The 18,955-nt window shown below is 40.0% G+C and overlaps 1 protein-coding gene across 1 annotated transcript; it reads left to right on the top strand.

Annotated features, from left to right (window-relative positions):
- Positions 1-6,807: 6,807 nt before the first annotated feature.
- Positions 6,808-18,304, top strand: LOC121680849 (myosin heavy chain, fast skeletal muscle-like). Its single transcript, XM_042060397.1, has 40 exons — positions 6,808-6,851; positions 7,016-7,057; positions 8,113-8,328; positions 8,435-8,578; positions 8,666-8,822; positions 8,936-8,963; positions 9,100-9,217; positions 9,306-9,398; positions 9,728-9,791; positions 9,876-9,974; positions 10,057-10,160; positions 10,239-10,377; positions 10,823-10,941; positions 11,047-11,196; positions 11,287-11,457; positions 11,542-11,842; positions 11,947-12,020; positions 12,106-12,193; positions 12,276-12,393; positions 12,493-12,616; positions 12,713-12,849; positions 13,022-13,277; positions 13,390-13,632; positions 13,721-13,897; positions 13,984-14,129; positions 14,242-14,332; positions 14,411-14,800; positions 14,889-15,134; positions 15,257-15,453; positions 15,564-15,747; positions 15,832-15,997; positions 16,098-16,222; positions 16,321-16,629; positions 16,781-16,984; positions 17,093-17,218; positions 17,331-17,501; positions 17,596-17,700; positions 17,780-17,875; positions 17,994-18,125; positions 18,215-18,304. The coding sequence occupies exons 3-40, from the start codon at positions 8,125-8,127 to the stop codon at positions 18,233-18,235; spliced, it is 5,817 nt and encodes a 1,938-aa protein (XP_041916331.1). The 5' UTR covers positions 6,808-6,851; positions 7,016-7,057; positions 8,113-8,124; the 3' UTR covers positions 18,236-18,304.
- The last annotated feature ends 651 nt before the right edge of the window (positions 18,305-18,955 follow it).

Raw genomic sequence — 18,955 nt, 5'->3', positions numbered from 1 at the left:
TGTATGAACAACATGTACAGGTATGTGCAATGTAGTGGCGGTACCATTATAGTAGTAGTAAGAAAAATATAGATATATGCAGTGTATTAACAAAATATATTACAGAAAAACTGAATAAATATGGATATTTAGTATGAACCATATAGACAGATATGTACAGTATGTACAACTATGCTGTGTGGTAACAGTACCATTGTAGTGCAGAAACAGTAACATTACACTAGTATTAATAATAAGTGTATGTGCAGGATGAAAAGCAGTAGAATATGGCTATGCACAGTATAAGTGTAATTACAGTATGTACATTTGTAAATAAATAGACACTATGGGTGGAATAGGGTAGTGCAGTTGTGTGTGGGGGGGGTGTCCTTGTTGTCCCTGTCAAGGCTGCCATGGTCGTGTTGTGGACACCTCAACAGGCATAGGCAAGGAGGCATCAGGCGGGGGCGGGGCAGGGGGTGAAGGGGGCTTAGTTTGTTGGATGTCACCGGGATGCAGAGCTAGAGTTCAGTAGGGTGACAGCCGCAGGAAAGAAGCTTCCTCTGAACCTGCTGGTTTGGATGCGGAGAGACCTGTAACGCCTCCCAGAGGGGAGTGGGGTGAACAGTCTGTGGTTGGGGTGAGAACAGTCTTTGATGATGCAAGCCTTACGCAAGCATCGCTTGCCCTGGATGGTCTCGATGGAGGGGAGTGAGGAACCGGTGATGCGTTGGGCAGTTTTCACCACCCTCTGCAGTGCTTTCTGGTCGTGGGCAGAGCAGTTGCCATATTAAACCGTGACACAGTTGGTGAGGATGCTCTCGATGTTGCAGCGGTAGACGTTCACCAGGATCTGAGGAGACAGATGGACCTCAGAAAGAAGAGACGCTGGTGAGCCTTTTTGATCAGGGTAGAGGTCTTGAGGGTCGAAGAGAGGTCCTCAGAGATGTGGACACCCAGAAACTTGAAGCTGGTGACACGCTCCACCTCAGTCCTGAGCTCTTTGGTCTTCTTGGTGTTGAGAGTCAGGTTGTTATCAGTGCACCAAGATGTTACGTGCTGGACTTCCTCCCTGTTGTTGCTGATGAGCCCAATCACCGTAGTGTCGTGTGCAAAGTTGACAATGGTGTTAGAGCCATGTACAGGTGTGCAGTCGTAGGTGAAGAGGGAGTAGAGGAGAGGGCTCAGCACATATCCCTGTGGTACACTGGTGTTCAGGGTGATGGTTGAGGGGGTGCGGTTATCTAACCTAACAGACTGAGGTCTGTTGGTTAGGAAGTCCAGAATCCAGTTACAGAGGGAGGTATTGATGCTTAGTTCACTGAGTTTGGTGATCAGTTTGGAGGGGATGATGGTGTTGAACGCTGAGCTGAAGTCAATGAATAGCATTCTTACATAGGTGTTGCTATTGTCAAGGTGGGACAGGGCAGAGTGAAGTGTCATATTTATTGAAATAAATACTGTAAGTTTCAACGATCTTTGGAATGACATTCAAAGATCCTTGAAACTTACAGTATTTATTTCAATCAATGAATTTAAGTCATATCTCAACCAAACATTCCAAACTGTCTGCACCTGTTCCTAACTTTTAATTTTGTTTCATTGTTGTATTGTTGTGTGGGTGTGTGTGTGTGTGAGCGTGTTGTGACTGCTGTTTATGTACTTATTTTTACTTTGTCTCTATTATGTTCACTGTGTGCTGCTACCTTGCACTGTAAAAAGTTTAACGTAAAATTTACAGCAACTTGCTGGCAGCAAATAACCAGCAAGTTGCTGTATCTCACTCTACAGTACACCTACTGTATATGAAATCACAGTACCTATGCCTGATACTGTAAATGCAAACTACAGTAGTACTACCAGTGCTGTAATGTATACAGTATTGAATTGTCTACCGTATTTTTAATCACAGTACTTATGGATCATACTGTAACTTAGTACAGTAGTAATACCAGTGCTGTAATATTATATACAGTAATTTTGGGAAATTCATATCCTGCTTTATCTACAGCCAGGATAAATTTGACTAGGCCTAGGTATGGTTTAGGCTACACAAACTTGCATAAATAACCATTGACAACTTGTTATCAGTTTGAAAAGCAAGTACATTTATTCACTTTTTTCCGTTTAGAAATTCTCGTGTGCTGCATCCTAACGTTAGACCAACGGTTGCAGTCAGCCTGATCCACCACCAGTAGCAGAGTGAAGCAGCACCTAGCAGAAATAGAAGAAAAAAAGATAAACAGTGTTAGATAACAATTTTCAACTGAAACTGAAGGCTACTTACAAGTGAAACTTTAGAATAATCATTTATATATATACTGTATGTTTTTTGAGTTTACTGTCAAAATGCCAGGCTGAAGATGGTGTTAGCATAACTCAGTTTCGCAAGGTATATTTAGCTGCTAACGTTAGCCAGCTGGGTGAGCTCATTGATGATGTTTGCTTGCAGCAACACATAGATATATGTACTGATTACGATGAGTTAACGTTACATAAGTTAGCTGGTAGTGCTAGCAGCTAAACCTCCACGTTAACGTTAACCAGCAGCACATCATCTTCAGCCTAACATTGTGACAGCAACATACTAGGCCTAGCACTACTAGCGAATGTTTTATATAAATTATATGAATATAATAAACTGTAACTTACTGAGAACTAAGGTAGGCCTAATATAAATGAGACTGCCAAAACGTTAACGTAACATAAAACATTAACGTTAATGCCACCTTCACAGCAACAGCAACTATGATAGCTAGCCTAACGTTACTTAGTTGATCCAACAAGCATGGATGAGTTTGTAAGTTAGACAGTACAACGTACATAGACTGTACACATGCCCGAATTTAATGTAGTACAATTTCACAATGAAACATTAACGTTACATAAATAAATGCTTGCTTACCATTAAGGTGGAGCTGCGAACTTGACAGAGTGCTGAACACCGTTGGTCTGACTGACTGAACTGTTGCTCAAAAATGATCTCCCGCCGCCGGACAGTTCAAACGTCGTCGCCATAGACAGTAAAAGAAATGGACGAACAGACTCCGTTGTTTTCAATGGGAGGGCACTGAGTCAAATAGAACGATTTTTCAGTTGGTCCCCCCAGTACTGCGCAGACTCACACTTAACTTCGTGACGTTAGCCATCGAACTGAATCTTGTAACTCATATGATAGATACACAGAAATTCTTCTCACACTTCCTTCGCCTTCAAAGTCATCAAAGTTAAACATTTATTTATGTATTATTATTAATATCATCCTCACCAAGTCGTGTTAATGTTGAAGCTACCATACATGATCATCTTCAAAAACAGTCATGCAAAAAAGTTATAGCCTTGAAGCTAATCTTCTTTCCACTTTCCCGACCTACGGTCAATCCATCGAAAACCTCTGAAATGATTAGTGCCGTTTAAAAAAAAATTAGGTTTACTTTTTTTATTATTATTATTAGGTTGCCTCTGTGTAATGCTTTACCTTAACATACGGTCGTGTATGCTAGGTTTTGCTTATGAGTTACCGTCATAGACAGTAAGGTGGACTGAGCTTCTTATCCAAACAATACGGTTATCTCCCTACGGCGCGAAAGAGGGATTACGTCAGAGCTAGCTTCCCTCCAACCGAACAAGCTAATCATTCTTCTTACGGGTAACCAACGTTACGGACGAGGTAGTGGAGTCTGTTTTGCCTTTGTAGTGTTTATGTGGATTACACAGAAGCTACAATATCGACACAGGATATATGTTATATGAAGTTATGGTATTTCAAAAAAATCCTAGAATGAATGGCCTTCTATGGGAGTTAGCAGAGAGGTGGTCCCTCCAACCTACGTCGATTCTTCTACTTCCGGGAATTCGCCTGCCCCCTTGGTCGTCGCGCGGTGCACGTTTCAATCACCACGTCAAAATTTCCCAGTAAACCATAAATCCATGACTTTTCAATATCTTTTCAAAATGATGATTTGGATGGAACATCAACATAATATCAATGTCACCTTGCTATCTGGGAGCTTAACTTTGTATTTATGTGCAAAAAGAAAACAGAAAACCCCAACTGATTTTCCGCCATGTTTTTTCAAAATTTTCAAAAAGCTGACAAGTGAGGGAGGAGTCAGATTTATTACTGTGTTATGATTTGCAGCAAATTTTTATTACTGTAGTTTGACCATTTTTGACCATAATTCATAGCGAAACTACAGCAACATACTGTATTCACAAATACAGTACACATTTTTCTCAAAAACAGCAGTGATGCTGTGAAAATCACAGAATCTTGTTACAGTCCTTGGCCAGGGCTCACTTGTAAATGAGATATCTATCTCAATGTGATTTTCTTCCCTGGTTAAATAAAGGTATAATAAAAAAAAAAAAAAAAAAAAAATAAAAGAGATGGCGTCCTCTGTGCTCCTGTTCTGATGATGATGAATTCAATGAATAGATTTCTTCCTTTGTACTCGTTTCAACCACAATTTAAAAAAAAACATTTGTACTGCAGACCTATGTCATCATTAACATTAATGTCAACTCGCAATTGAAAGTAAGAAAGGTAGAATAGTAATGATCAATAAGGTCTGCATTCAGGTATTGCCGTAACATGTTGCTTTGAAAACTCAAATTAGCTTTTTTTGCACATATATCTACCAAAATGAAGAGCAAAATCACACAATGAGTCAAAATATGTATGCCAACATCAAACACCATATATGCATCAGTAATAATAAGGTTTGGATTATTTTCTGGGCTCTTATGAGTGTTTTAACAAAAAAAGCCAATGGGTGGAATTTCCTTTTTTTTTCAAATCAGAGGTCAACTTTGAAGACCTGTACAGCCACAAAGCTACAAGATCAAACTTGCTATCATACCATTTCGTACTCCAGAGATATGTAGCTTTCAGAAAAATATAGTGAGAATTTGCCCCCCCAAGTGGTAGTGACGACCCCCTGTGGCTCATGGACTATATCTTATATTTTATTAACTGGCTGAACAGCGCAGGTGACCAGTACAACATAATTTCATGGAGTGCTGAAATGTACTCTATTTTTGACTATTTTTTTAACTGTGGAATTCAGTAAATATGTTTTGTGGTTGTAAACTTATTGCAGTATCATCATAACTATCCCACCTATGTGTGCATGGTTAAAATTGCAAAAGGGCAAAATAGTTTAAGCTACAGCACCAATATTTCTATCCATAGATGTAAATAATCAATTCTAACCAAAAAAAGTGTACCAGATTGATACATTTAAACATTAAAATATACAACATTTTCTTAGGGGGTCTTCTGCCCCAGTGCAGATCTAGTGACGCCCCTGTTAGGAGCTGAGCACCCCTAAAGGTCTGATCCTAGAGTCGCCCCTGGTGCCTTGCCTTGCCATGCATACGCTACATGATGGGCTAGTTTGTGACATTTTGCTCAATGAGTGACATACATGGCTCTTTGCCCATCATTATTTTCTAATTCAGTGATCTGTAATACAAAAAAAAAATATCCCATTGGACTTTGAGAGAAAAAGACAAATAGCAATTGAATAACTAATGATGCAAATGCATTTATCAATAATGCGTGTCAGTATAACTAATAGGAGGCAGTTTATTATACGGTTCTTCAGAGTGCTGCATAATATTCCATTCACATAAATGGGCCTTTCCAACGCTCAAGGTCTAATAAATCTGTATAATTACCCTAGCTGATACACTACATTCAGTGGTGCCTTCAAACTACATGGAACATAATACAGTCTCTGTGACAAATATGACAGCATGGTGTTTCAACTATGGAGCTGCAGGCCGGTTGCACATATTTGGAGAGGCACCAATCAAAACACCATAATAGGCCAACATGGTTAGCCTAGAAGGTTAACAACTATTTATATAGTGTCACAAGGTTAAGGACGCACACAGAATAAATTATTGCTCCTGATGACTTGTGATACCTACTTTAAAGCGTCAATTTCTTTACCTTGATGTCTATGTTGTACTTTTGGTAATGCAGTGTGTCCAGGCATGAAGAGGGCGTACAAGAAATCTGTCACTGAACACCAGTCATAAAACTGCTGTGCATTTCACTTTTGGAATGCTGCCCTAAAATGTACTAGTTCTACCAGTGCCAAAACACTTGTGACACATGCCATTTATATGCATGAATGTGGGGTGGGCATAAATAGAGTACAGCATATTAACATCTGAAGGACATATTAATTACATGCCATTTATTTCAGGGAGCCTATAAATTAAAGAGGAACAACATTTAGTAAACTGATATTTACAAACCACATATATTTTAAAAACAGACAAGTCATTGGCCATAAAAGAAACATTGCATAGGTGAACAGACTTATGGGGCAGGCATTACCCTTTAATTAGATTATATGATAACAATTGCATTTGTATCACACTACTATCAAAGTATAGGCCTACTGTTTTATAGTATGTTGATAGAGAAAACATAATTATGGACAACATTGCTCAATGTGCCCTATACCATTAACTTCTTATTCCAGTTGCTTTTCTGTTCAGTTAAAAATAGCCACATAGTTTACCATAATGAGCATCTCCAGATATCAAATGTTTTTTAATATCAACTTTTTAAATCCTAATATATCCATAAATGAATTGGTTACAATGTACACAAAATCATTTAATAAATTGAGTCACAAAGACGGAACATAATTATGGCCCTCACTTTGGGGTGAGAAACCTCTTTTACTGTTGTTTGTGACAGGTTGAGATGATGTTTAAATAGATCCACACACATCAATCAAACACACTTTGCCTTATTGGAACTCTGCTTAGTTGACAGAATATGGCCAATATAAGGAGGGCTGTGGAGGGCTGTGGAGAGCTGCAAAAGGCCAGGGGGAGTCAAGTGCACAGTAAGTCATACCCTGCTTTCACAGACACAGGCAGACAGGAGGCGGCTCCTCCTATTACAGAATGTGTCATGGCAGACTGCATCTCGAAGCATGGACTGCTAAAATTTTACATTACATTTATTTCTATAATAAACACTTGACTTTGTATGTTTTAACATTTTTAGATACTCAACTTAGGAAAATTCATCTGGTCTTGGGAGGAAAAGGTAAGGCACTACATCTGATTCATCATCTGATTTATCTGAACAGCTAAACGATTGAAACAAGCCTTCAAGTAAACTAAATATTTTATGAGGCATTTACTAATTATTGGTATGAACTATGACACAGGTGTAGCTCCATTCAAGGCCTAATTTGTATAAACATATTTATCAGCAGATTGTGTCCTATATCCCTACACCATCAATTACCTGTGCCTAGTTATGATTCTCATATTCCGCCAAAGATCTTGAGAATGGAAGTTTATGTTTAAACATCCATACCAAGTCATTGATATCTTACTACTTTAAAAAGCTTCAACAGGGAAATGGGAACATTTGATAAGGCTCCATCATTGTCAATGCTCTTCTATAACGGATAGTTCCGGTCCTTGATTATGATTTTGCTGGATTTTACAACGGCATCGAACACGATTCAGAAAAAGTCTACAAAAATTAGAGAAGCTGCATCTTGGCGTTGCTTGGCAACCATTCAGCTACAGGAAATATATTTCTATAGCCTATATGTAGTAACCGTTTTAGAAAAGAAATAAGCCACTCAAATCCATAGGTTACACTGATTTTAGAACAGATAAGGGGGGTTTCAGGCGCTCTGCTTGTGTGTATTTCCTAACAACGCCCCTTAGCTGTTCTAAAATCAGTGTAACTTACGGCCTCTCGGGGCTTATTAACTTCAGTAGTTTGCATAGTGTGTTTTGGATATGTATGTATATTCAATGCGTGTATATAAGTATGATAGGGATGGGATTAGATTTTTAGGGATGGGATTAGATTTCAGGACAATAATGCAGTAAATAAATTGGTTCCATTATTATTTAGATATCAAAAGACTGTGTTGTATTTGACTTTTTAAAGATTTGTACAGTTTGAGTACCCTATGTACATTGATAAGCTCCATAAATGGAGGTCCGGCAAACAACTGTGGTTTTCCTTGTTTTGCCTCTTGATGACGATGACACTATATTTGCAGTACTGTGTCTGTCTGTATCTGATTATGAAAAGCAGTTTATGTCGAAACTGTCTGCTCTTCATGTTTAATGCAGTAACCAGCAACCATGGGGGACGGTGAAATGGCGCAATATGGCCCAGCTGCCATTTACCTTCGTAAGCCTGAGAAGGAGAGAATTGAGGCCCAAACCAAGCCCTTTGATGCAAAGACTGCTTGCTATGTGGTTGACAAAGAGGACTTGTACGTCAAGGGTACAATAAAAAAGAGGGAAGGAGGCAAAGTTGTTGTTGAAACGCTTGAAACCAAGGAGGTAATTTAGCAAGGGAGTTAAATTGTTCTGATGATAAAATTACATTATCACAGAAAGTTTCTTGAATACATCTCTTTGTTAAAGCTGTTTTCTACATTGGTTTTAGGAAAGGACAGTGAAGGAAGACGAAGTCTTCCCTTTAAATCCTCCCAAATACGACAAAATTGAGGACATGGCCATGATGACCCACCTCAATGAAGCCTCCGTCTTGTATAACCTCAAAGAGCGTTATGCAGCATGGATGATCTACGTAAGCATTACACTTTTGATCAAATTAAAAAAATAAAATAAAAAATTGAAAGCTGAAAAAACAATCTTCTTTATTTCTTCATTCTAGACCTACTCTGGACTTTTCTGTGTCACTGTGAACCCCTACAAGTGGCTCCCCGTATACGATCAAGCAGTGGTGAATGCCTACAGAGGCAAGAAGCGTGTGGAGGCCCCACCCCACATCTTCTCTGTCTCTGACAACGCATTTCAGTTCATGCTTCAAGGTATGCTTTCTGTTTTTAAAGCCAACACTGAATGATATTGATACATTATACTGTATATTTGATTCTTTTATATAAAATAAACCATTAATGTAAATCTCTATTTTGCCCCAAAGACAGGGAGAATCAGTCTGTCCTGATCACGTAAGTGTCAATACATCCCTTAAAACTTTTTACAGTTTTAATAGAGGGCTAAATCTTTGCATCATATTCTATGTATTCTTCTGGTACACTTTGTAATTGTGATATAGAAAATTGCAATATGTTCTGTTTAATACAGTGGAGAATCTGGTGCTGGCAAGACTGTAAATACCAAGCGTGTCATCCAGTACTTTGCAACAATTGCAGTGTCTGGTGGCAAGAAGTCAGAGCCACCAGCCAGCAGTGGAAAAATTAAGGTATAGGACCCCTTGCATATTTATAGGCTAATTATCACATAGCAACACAGACATGAACTTCAGTAACAATATATTTATTGACATGCAGGGCTCTCTTGAAGACCAGATCATTGCCGCCAACCCACTGCTGGAAGCTTATGGTAATGCCAAGACTGTGAGGAATGACAACTCTTCACGTTTCGTAAGTTTAGTTTCTCATCTAATGTCTAACGTGATTTTCTTTTTTTCGTTTTCAGATAAAATCAACTTATTTGGGTTTTCCTTTTAACTCAAACTTATCATGTAATTCGTTTTATATCTATTAGAATCTCTTTTAAAAAAATTTAATGATTTCTACTTAAACCTCTACACTATCATCGTGTGCTTTCTGTATTAGTAAAAGCAGTTTTTATTGTTACTCTTAGGTCTATTGCTAAATATTTGAATATTTATTGAATACTTGAATACCTGCTTTAGTTAAAAGTATGTGCTAAATTAATACATGTTATGTCAAAATGTAATCTCAAACAGGGAAAATTCATCAGAATTCACTTTGGCACTTCTGGAAAACTGGCTAGTGCTGATATTGAGACTTGTAAGTATAATTGTTCCAAGTAGAAATGCTCTTTTATTGCCTTAAATGTATCAAATTAAAATAAATCCTTTCCTATGTGAAAAGACCTGCTGGAGAAGTCTAGGGTGACATTCCAGCTTCCTGATGAGAGAGGCTACCATATCTTCTTCCAGATGATGACCAACCACAAGCCTGAAATTATAGGTAAGGTTAATATTTTCACCAATTGTTCAAAAATCAATACATGTAATTCTGAATTTTTAAAATAATGTTTTGATCCTGACAGAAATGTCCCTCATCACATCCAACCCCTATGACTTCCCAATGTGCAGTCAGGGTCAGATCACTGTGGCGAGCATTAATGACAAAGAGGAGTTGGATGCCACAGATGTAAGTCTTCCAATAATGGGTCCCCCCTTCAATTTCTTAAAGAAAGCTTTAAAATAATCAAATACTTTGTCATTACAGGATGCCATTGATATCCTGGGTTTCAGTAATGAGGAGAAATGCACCATTTATAAGCTGACTGGTGCTGTGCTCCATCATGGCAACATGAAATTCAAGCAGAAGCAGCGTGAGGAGCAGGCTGAGCCTGATGGCACTGAGGGTAGGTTACGACACTATACTGAATCAGTCAGTTCTAGTAATAACTACAAGGTAGTCTTATTCATTGAGAACATTTTATTATGTTAAGTTAAAGTTTAAAATGACTGATGTTTAGCAGACAAACTGGCATTGGCAGATTTGGAATTTAAACCCAGAATGGACCGCTGCTACACCACACCCAAAATTGATATACCATCATGTTATTCATATCGCCATGTGTATTCATGGATATTTGTATTCTAAATTTCCCTCAGGATTAGAAAAGTAATATACAAAACAGTGGTCACTCCGATATCTTCACATGTTTGTGATAGTATTTCAACCCACACCATCTTGGCCAAACTTTTTGATTTAGGGAGAGGAGATGGATGTGGACAAACTTGTTTCATATGCTGTCCCAAATGCTATAAATTTCACCAAATGCTACACTGTTGCCCTGTTTGTAGATGCTGACAAAGTCGCTTACCTCCTGGGCCTGAACTCTGCTGACATGCTGAAGGCTCTGTGCTACCCAAGAGTGAAAGTCGGAAATGAGTTTGTCACCAAGGGTCAGACTGTGCCACAGGTATTAAAGGATTAAAATCCTATGAAATTACCTGCTTTTATCGTGTAAGCATTTTACTTTTTGGTCTGAATATAGCATGACCATGGCTTTGATATTCTATTTCAGGTCAATAACGCAGTGTCGGCCTTGTCCAAGTCCATCTATGAAAGGATGTTCTTGTGGATGGTCATCCGTATCAACCAGATGTTGGACACTAAACAGCCAAGGCAGTTCTTTATCGGTGTGCTGGATATTGCTGGCTTTGAGATTTTCGATGTGAGGATAATTTCACATATTTTTTCAAACAAAGAACAATGTAATATAATTTAAATTGGGGACATTCATATTCCATTTTTCCAATCACAGTTCAACAGTATGGAGCAGCTGTGCATCAACTTCACAAATGAGAAACTGCAACAGTTCTTCAACCACCACATGTTCGTTCTGGAGCAAGAGGAGTACAAGAAAGAGGGAATTGTTTGGGAGTTCATTGACTTTGGCATGGACTTGGCCGCTTGCATTGAGCTTATAGAAAAGGTTTGTTTTAATCAAAATGATGAAGAACTAGATTCATATTATTTCATAATGACTTCTTTTAAAACCACAAATATTTTTTAACAGCCTATGGGTATCTTTGCCATCCTTGAAGAGGAGTGCATGTTCCCCAAGGCCTCTGACACCACTTTCAAGAACAAGTTGTATGATCAACATCTTGGCAAGACTAAGGCTTTCGAGAAGCCCAAGCCTGCCAAGGGCAAGGCTGAGGCCCACTTCTCCCTCGTGCACTATGCCGGCACTGTGGACTACAATGTTGCTGGGTGGCTGGACAAGAACAAGGATCCACTGAACGATTCTGTTGTGCAGCTGTACCAGAAGTCAGGAGTTAAACTCCTGCCTGTCTTGTACCCACCTGTTGTTGAGGGTAACAAAAAGCTGTATAAAAGCTAATACAGGAATATCCAGTCTATAGATTTTCTATGCATGTAACTCAGCTGTCGAATTTTTCACTTGTCTGTATGTCAACAGAGGCTGGTGGTGGTGGTAAGAAGGGTGGTAAGAAGAAGGGTGGCTCCATGCAGACTGTGTCATCTCAGTTCAGGGTATGTATATTAAACCAATATAACACTAATCAATCATCCTAAAGAGAGGTGAGGAGATGATTTCACTGTATTCTTATCTCTACAGGAGAACTTGGGCAAACTGATGACCAACTTGAGAAGCACCCATCCCCACTTTGTGCGTTGTCTGATTCCAAATGAAATTAAGAAACCAGGTAGAGAGCTTAGCTGATATTATACATTTCATTGTTCTAACTGAATTTCCCTTGAAAAATACACATATCTCTATATTAACAGGTCTCATGCAGAACTTCCTGGTTATCCACCAGCTCAGGTGCAATGGTGTGCTTGAGGGTATCAGAATCTGCAGAAAGGGTTTCCCAAGCAGAATCCTATATGGTGATTTCAAGCAGAGGTGAACTGAGAAAGCCAATGATGTATTACACATATTCAATACTGCATTTATAGAGGAGAAAAGTAATAATGTATATGTACATGTATTTATTCTGTCCAGATACAAAGTGCTGAATGCCAGTGTGATCCCTGATGGTCAATTCATTGATAACAAGAAGGCTTCTGAGAAGCTCTTGGGATCCATTGATGTTGATCACACCCAGTACATGTTTGGACACACTAAGGTAGATATGTTTCATGCAATTTATAATCACGAGTACAGACAAGAGCTAAGCTTTTTCTACATCAAGTTCATGCTGATATTTTCCTTTATCTCTCAGGTGTTCTTCAAAGCTGGCCTGCTGGGTACCCTTGAGGAGATGCGAGATGAGAAACTGGCTTCCCTGGTCACAATGACTCAGGCTCTCTGCCGTGCATACCTGATGAGGAGGGAGTTTGTGAAGATGATGGAAAGGAGGCAATTTACTTTTTATATATTATTATTTTATTTTAGGGCTCAAAAGGCTTAAAGATGTGTATAGTTTGAATTGTATCACTTGTATAGTCCTATTTCACTTGCTACCCATTTCATGTAGTCATGGTTTAATATAGAAGGCTTAAAGATAAGAATCACCACCTTACTTTTACAGAGAGGCTATCTACACCATCCAGTACAATATACGCTCATTCATGAATGTCAAGACCTGGCCATGGATGAAGGTTTACTACAAGATCAAGCCCCTACTGAAGAGTGCTGAAACTGAGAAGGAGCTGGCCACCCTGAAGGAGGAGCATGAAAAACTTAAAGATGTCCATGCAAAGGTTGAGGCCAAGAAGAAGGAGCTCGAGGAGAAGATGGTGGCTTTGGTGCAAGAGAGGAACGACCTGGCACTGCAAGTGGCATCTGTAAGTGTATATATTGTACCATTTTATGTTCACAATCATACCACTACCCAGTCTCGGCATTGTGTTTTCAATACAAATCAGATGTCATGCTTCTATCTTATATTTACAATAGGGAAATGAGGGTCTCAATGATGCTGAGGAGAGGTGTGAGGGTCTCATCAAAAGTAAGATCCAGCTCGAGGCCAAGCTCAAAGAGACAACCGAGAGACTGGAGGATGAAGAGGAAATCAATGCTGAGCTGACTGCCAAGAAGAGGAAACTAGAGGATGAGTGCTCTGAGCTGAAGAAGGACATTGATGATCTGGAGCTGACTTTGGCCAAAGTGGAGAAAGAGAAACATGCCACCGAGAACAAGGTTGGGATTTCTAAAGAGCAGATCAGGTGTGTTGTAAATAAAATATCATAGTTGCACTGTTTACTAATTCAAAACTATCTATGTGCAGGTCAAGAACCTAACTGAAGAGATGGCCTCTCAGGATGAGTCCATTGCTAAGCTAACAAAGGAGAAGAAAGCCCTACAAGAGGCCCATCAGCAGACTCTTGATGATCTTCAGGCAGAGGAAGACAAAGTCAACACTCTGACCAAATCCAAGACTAAGCTTGAACAGCAAGTGGATGATGTAAGTTCTTAACCAACAGGAGCTTACAAAGAAATTTACATTTGATACATTTTCCCACATGCTCACCTCAAACTTCAAATTGGCAGCTTGAGGGTTCCCTGGAGCAAGAAAAGAAGCTCCGTATGGACCTTGAGAGAACTAAAAGAAAGCTTGAGGGTGACCTGAAGCTGGCCCAGGAGAACATCATGGATCTGGAGAACGACAAGCAACAGTCTGAGGAGAAGCTGAAGAAGTAATGCATATTCCACTGAGCAACACTATTTATGCAAACTTTTAATCAAAATACGACTAAACACTTTTGTGTAAGCGTTTACTGACATTTATTTTACTTTACTGTGACATAGGAAGGACTTTGAAACAAGCCAACTTCTTAGCAAGATTGAGGATGAACAATCACTGGGTGCTCAGCTGCAGAAGAAGATCAAGGAGCTTCAGGTTTAATTATTCTCTAGCGAGTCAAAATCTGAGCTTTTTTGCAATTTTCTGTCTTACCAATATTCTTGTTATCAATAGGCACGCATTGAGGAACTGGAGGAAGAGATTGAGGCTGAGCGTGCAGCTCGTGCCAAGGTTGAGAAGCAGAGAGCTGATCTCTCCAGGGAACTTGAGGAGATCAGTGAAAGGCTTGAGGAGGCTGGTGGTGCCACTGCTGCTCAAATTGAGATGAACAAGAAGCGTGAGGCTGAGTTCCAGAAGCTGCGTCGTGACCTTGAGGAGTCCACCCTGCAGCATGAAGCCACTGCTGCAGCTCTCCGCAAGAAGCAGGCCGACAGTGTGGCTGAGCTGGGAGAGCAGATTGACAACCTTCAGCGTGTCAAGCAGAAGCTTGAGAAGGAGAAGAGTGAATACAAGATGGAAATTGATGATCTCGCCAGCAATATGGAGGCTGTTGCTAAAGCTAAGGTTGATGAGATGTTTACCCTCATGTTATCTTTTAAACAAAACAACTTACAATAAACTTTGTGCTACTAATGGGCATTTTCATAAACAGGGAAATCTGGAGAAGATGTGCCGCACCCTTGAGGACCAACTTAGTGAAACCAAGGCCAAGAGTGATGAGGGTGCCCGTCAGGTCAATGACCTCAGTGCTCAGAGAGCAAGACTTCAGACTGAAAATGGTGAGCTTGGCCGCCAGGTTGAGGAGAAAGATGCTCTTGTGTCTCAGCTGACCAGGAGCAAACAGGCCTTCACTCAACAAATTGAGGAGCTGAAGAGACTGAATGAGGAGGAGGTCAAGGTACTGAAACCTATACACAAAGAGAAGAAATTGGATTACATAGAATCTGAAACAGCTTTATTGGCCAGGTTTAAGTACACATTATGTGAAAGGCTTTAACACCCTCACTTGTTAACACATAGGCCAAGAATGCCCTGGCCCATGCTGTTCAGTCTGCACGCCATGACTGTGACCTCCTGAGGGAGCAGTTTGAGGAAGAGCAGGAGGCTAAAGCTGAACTGCAGCGTGGCATGTCCAAGGCCAACAGCGAGGTTGCTCAGTGGAGGACCAAGTATGAAACTGATGCCATCCAGCGCACTGAGGAGCTTGAGGAGTCCAAGTATGTGCTAAAGATGCAAAAAAACTGAATTTGGATGTTAATTAAAGCCTTGGATTTTCTTGAGGAAAACCCATAATGTCCCACTGACATCAATCTATTGGTATTTTCAGAAAAAAGCTTGCTCAGCGTCTGCAGGAGGCTGAGGAGCAAATTGAGGCTGTCAACTCCAAGTGTGCCTCTCTGGATAAGACCAAGCAGAGACTCCAGGGTGAGGTTGAGGACCTCATGATTGATGTGGAGAGAGCCAATGGTCTAGCTGCCAATCTTGACAAGAAGCAAAGAAACTTTGACAAGGTAATGCCTCCAAAACATTGAAATGTGGAATGTATGTGAAAACTGAACAAATATAAGCCTCACAACAAAAACTGTTTCTAAAAGGTCCTGGCAGAATGGAAGCAGAAGTACGAGGAGGGTCAGGCAGAGTTGGAGGGTGCTCAGAAAGAGGCTCGTTCTCTCAGTACTGAGCTGTTCAAGATGAAGAACTCCTATGAGGAGTCTCTTGACCACCTGGAGACCCTGAAGAGGGAGAACAAGAATTTGCAACGTGAGTCAAATCAACCCAATCCATATCTCAATCAAAAATATTTTTTAAACATCCACATAATATTGTTTACTGTAATATCCTGTAACATGCATATTTGCAGAGGAGATCTCGGACCTGACTGAGCAGCTTGGTGAGACTGGAAAGAGCATCCATGAGCTGGAGAAGGCCAAGAAGACTGTAGAAACTGAAAAGTCTGAGATCCAGACAGCCCTGGAGGAGGCTGAGGTAGAAATTCAGGCGGGCTTTTCTACACATTAATAAACTGAAATGATGATGTTATATGATGTTTTAATTTTTAAAAATTCTTCATTTTCTTTGTTTAGGGAACTCTCGAGCATGAGGAGTCCAAGATTCTTCGTGTCCAACTTGAACTCAACCAGGTCAAGGGTGAGGTTGACAGGAAACTTGCAGAAAAGGATGAGGAGATGGAGCAGATCAAGAGGAACAGCCAGAGGGTGATTGACTCCATGCAGAGCACTCTGGACTCTGAGGTCAGGAGCAGGAATGATGCCCTGAGAATCAAGAAGAAGATGGAGGGAGACCTCAATGAGATGGAAATTCAGCTGAGCCATGCTAACCGCCAGGCTGCTGAGTCCCAGAAACAACTGAGAAATGTACAAGGTCAACTCAAGGTCAGTTATAGAATGAAGTAGTACAAGGGTACTACAGTATGTGATCTCATCTAACCGCCATCACTATCCATTTGACAAGTATCTCCATAAAACACCCTAGCTGTCTATTGGTAGCATGACATCTCTTTTGTCATTCCATGTTTTCTATTAGGATGCCCAACTGCATCTTGATGATGCTGTCAGAGGACAGGAAGACATGAAGGAGCAGGTTGCCATGGTGGAGCGCAGGAACACCCTGATGGTGGCTGAGATTGAGGAGCTCAGAGCTGCCCTGGAGCAAACAGAGAGAGGCCGCAAAGTGGCTGAACAGGAGCTGGTTGATGCCAGTGAGCGTGTTAGCCTTCTGCACTCTCAGGTGGACGTATATTTTTTTACCTCACATAAAATAATTCTTTCCATCGTTTCCACAGTACTTTCAAAAGATTTATCATTTAACATTTAACAAATTGTTTCTGAATGTTAGAACACAAGTCTGATTAACACCAAGAAGAAGCTTGAGGCTGACCTGGTTCAGGTCCAAAGTGAGGTTGATGACATCGTCCAGGAGGCTAGAAATGCTGAGGATAAGGCCAAGAAAGCTATCACTGATGTAAGTAGTGATAGATTTTTCTTAATTCATGCTTAACATATTAAATATTTGAACATTAAGGATATGTTTTCATCATACCCTACCTTCTATAAACAATCATGCCGTCATCTAGGCTGCCATGATGGCAGAGGAGCTGAAGAAGGAGCAGGACACCAGTTCCCATCTGGAGAGGATGAAGAAGAACCTGGAGGTCACTGTGAAGGATCTGCAGCACCGCCTGGATGAGGCTGAGAATCTGGCCATGAAGGGTGGCAAGAAACAACTCCAGAAACTGGAGTCCAGGGTGAGTGACTAAACTTGGGTGAGATGAAAATTGTTCAGAATGTAATGAATAAAATGAAGACCGTGTCTGATATGAAAATGTTGTTCATGTAAAGGTTCGTGAGCTGGAAGGTGAGGTTGAGAATGAACAACGACGTGGTGTTGATGCTGTCAAGGGAGTCCGCAAATACGAGAGGAGGGTGAAGGAACTCACCTACCAGGTACAAACTTTATTTAACCACTATTGAAATACATTTAACTTGAGGAGTACAACAATTGACAGATGTTTTTTCTTTTCAGACTGAGGAGGACAAGAAGAATGTCACCAGACTGCAGGACCTGGTTGACAAGCTGCAGCTGAAGGTCAAAGCCTACAAGAGGCAGGCTGAGGAAGCTGTAAGCTCTTATATTGCCTATATGGCCAAATGTCTTGCCTTTCACATTAATAATATTAGCCATAAGTTTGCTTTAGAACCAAAGCCTCTGTACTCATCAAACATCTGCTCATTATTAGGAGGAGCAAGCCAACGGCTACCTGTCCAAGTTCAGGAAGGTTCAGCATGAGCTAGAGGAGGCTGAGGAGCGTGCTGACATTGCTGAATCCCAGGTCAACAAGATGAGAGCAAAGAGCCGTGATACTGGAAAGGTAAATCTAATTTGCCATATTTCAATGTGTTGTAAGTCAACATATGTGCCTACTCAATTACATTACATTTCTCAATTTCTCTGTCTTAGGGCAAGGAGGCTGCAGAGTAAATCCTGTGAAATCTTCTGCCTTGTCACTCAGCTGGATTAATATCCTGATTACTGTGGCTATTTTGTAACCACATAATAAAAGTATTTTCATTATACCGTATGTATTCATTGATTTTAATGTCATTGAGAAGAATTTGCTAATTTTGTACCATTTTTTGGTTCCATACTGGCCCTTAAAATCACTTAATAATGAAATAATGAAAAATGCTTTTTAGATATCTGAAGGAAACTGAAAACGGATACTTTTTGGTGTGCTCAAAACTCAGGTAGATAAATAGCTGATAGCTAATAGCATCCACAAATTAGCATTGACCATTTAAAAAATAACGATACTCATAACAAATAATGTCAGTACAAAAAGTCTTGAGTATGTCCACTATTTTTTTTATATAATATTTATTTATTGATGGAAATTGTTGGTATACATAATGCAGTGGGAAGCATTATGGTACAATCTCCATATCTTTTGCTTTTTTCTGTCAACAACATTGACAACAACAACAATACCCTGAACTAGTATGGATGTAAATACACAGCAATACTCCTATACATACATACACACTAGGGCTAAGTAAGTACACTAGTAATCAACTAATTAATGTTGATTACTTAATTTGAGAAAACTGATTAAAAAAAATAACGCAGATTAATCGATTCCGATTTTGACCCCGAGCCATTCTAGTCAGTAACCATTAGATTGTAAAATGAAGGAGAGAGAAG

This window comes from Alosa sapidissima, chromosome 13 (genome assembly GCF_018492685.1).
Source record: "Alosa sapidissima isolate fAloSap1 chromosome 13, fAloSap1.pri, whole genome shotgun sequence".
Taxonomy (NCBI): Eukaryota; Metazoa; Chordata; class Actinopteri; order Clupeiformes; family Clupeidae; genus Alosa; species Alosa sapidissima.
Note: the sequence above shows the minus strand (reverse complement) of the source record. Positions and strands in the feature narration are given on the sequence as shown.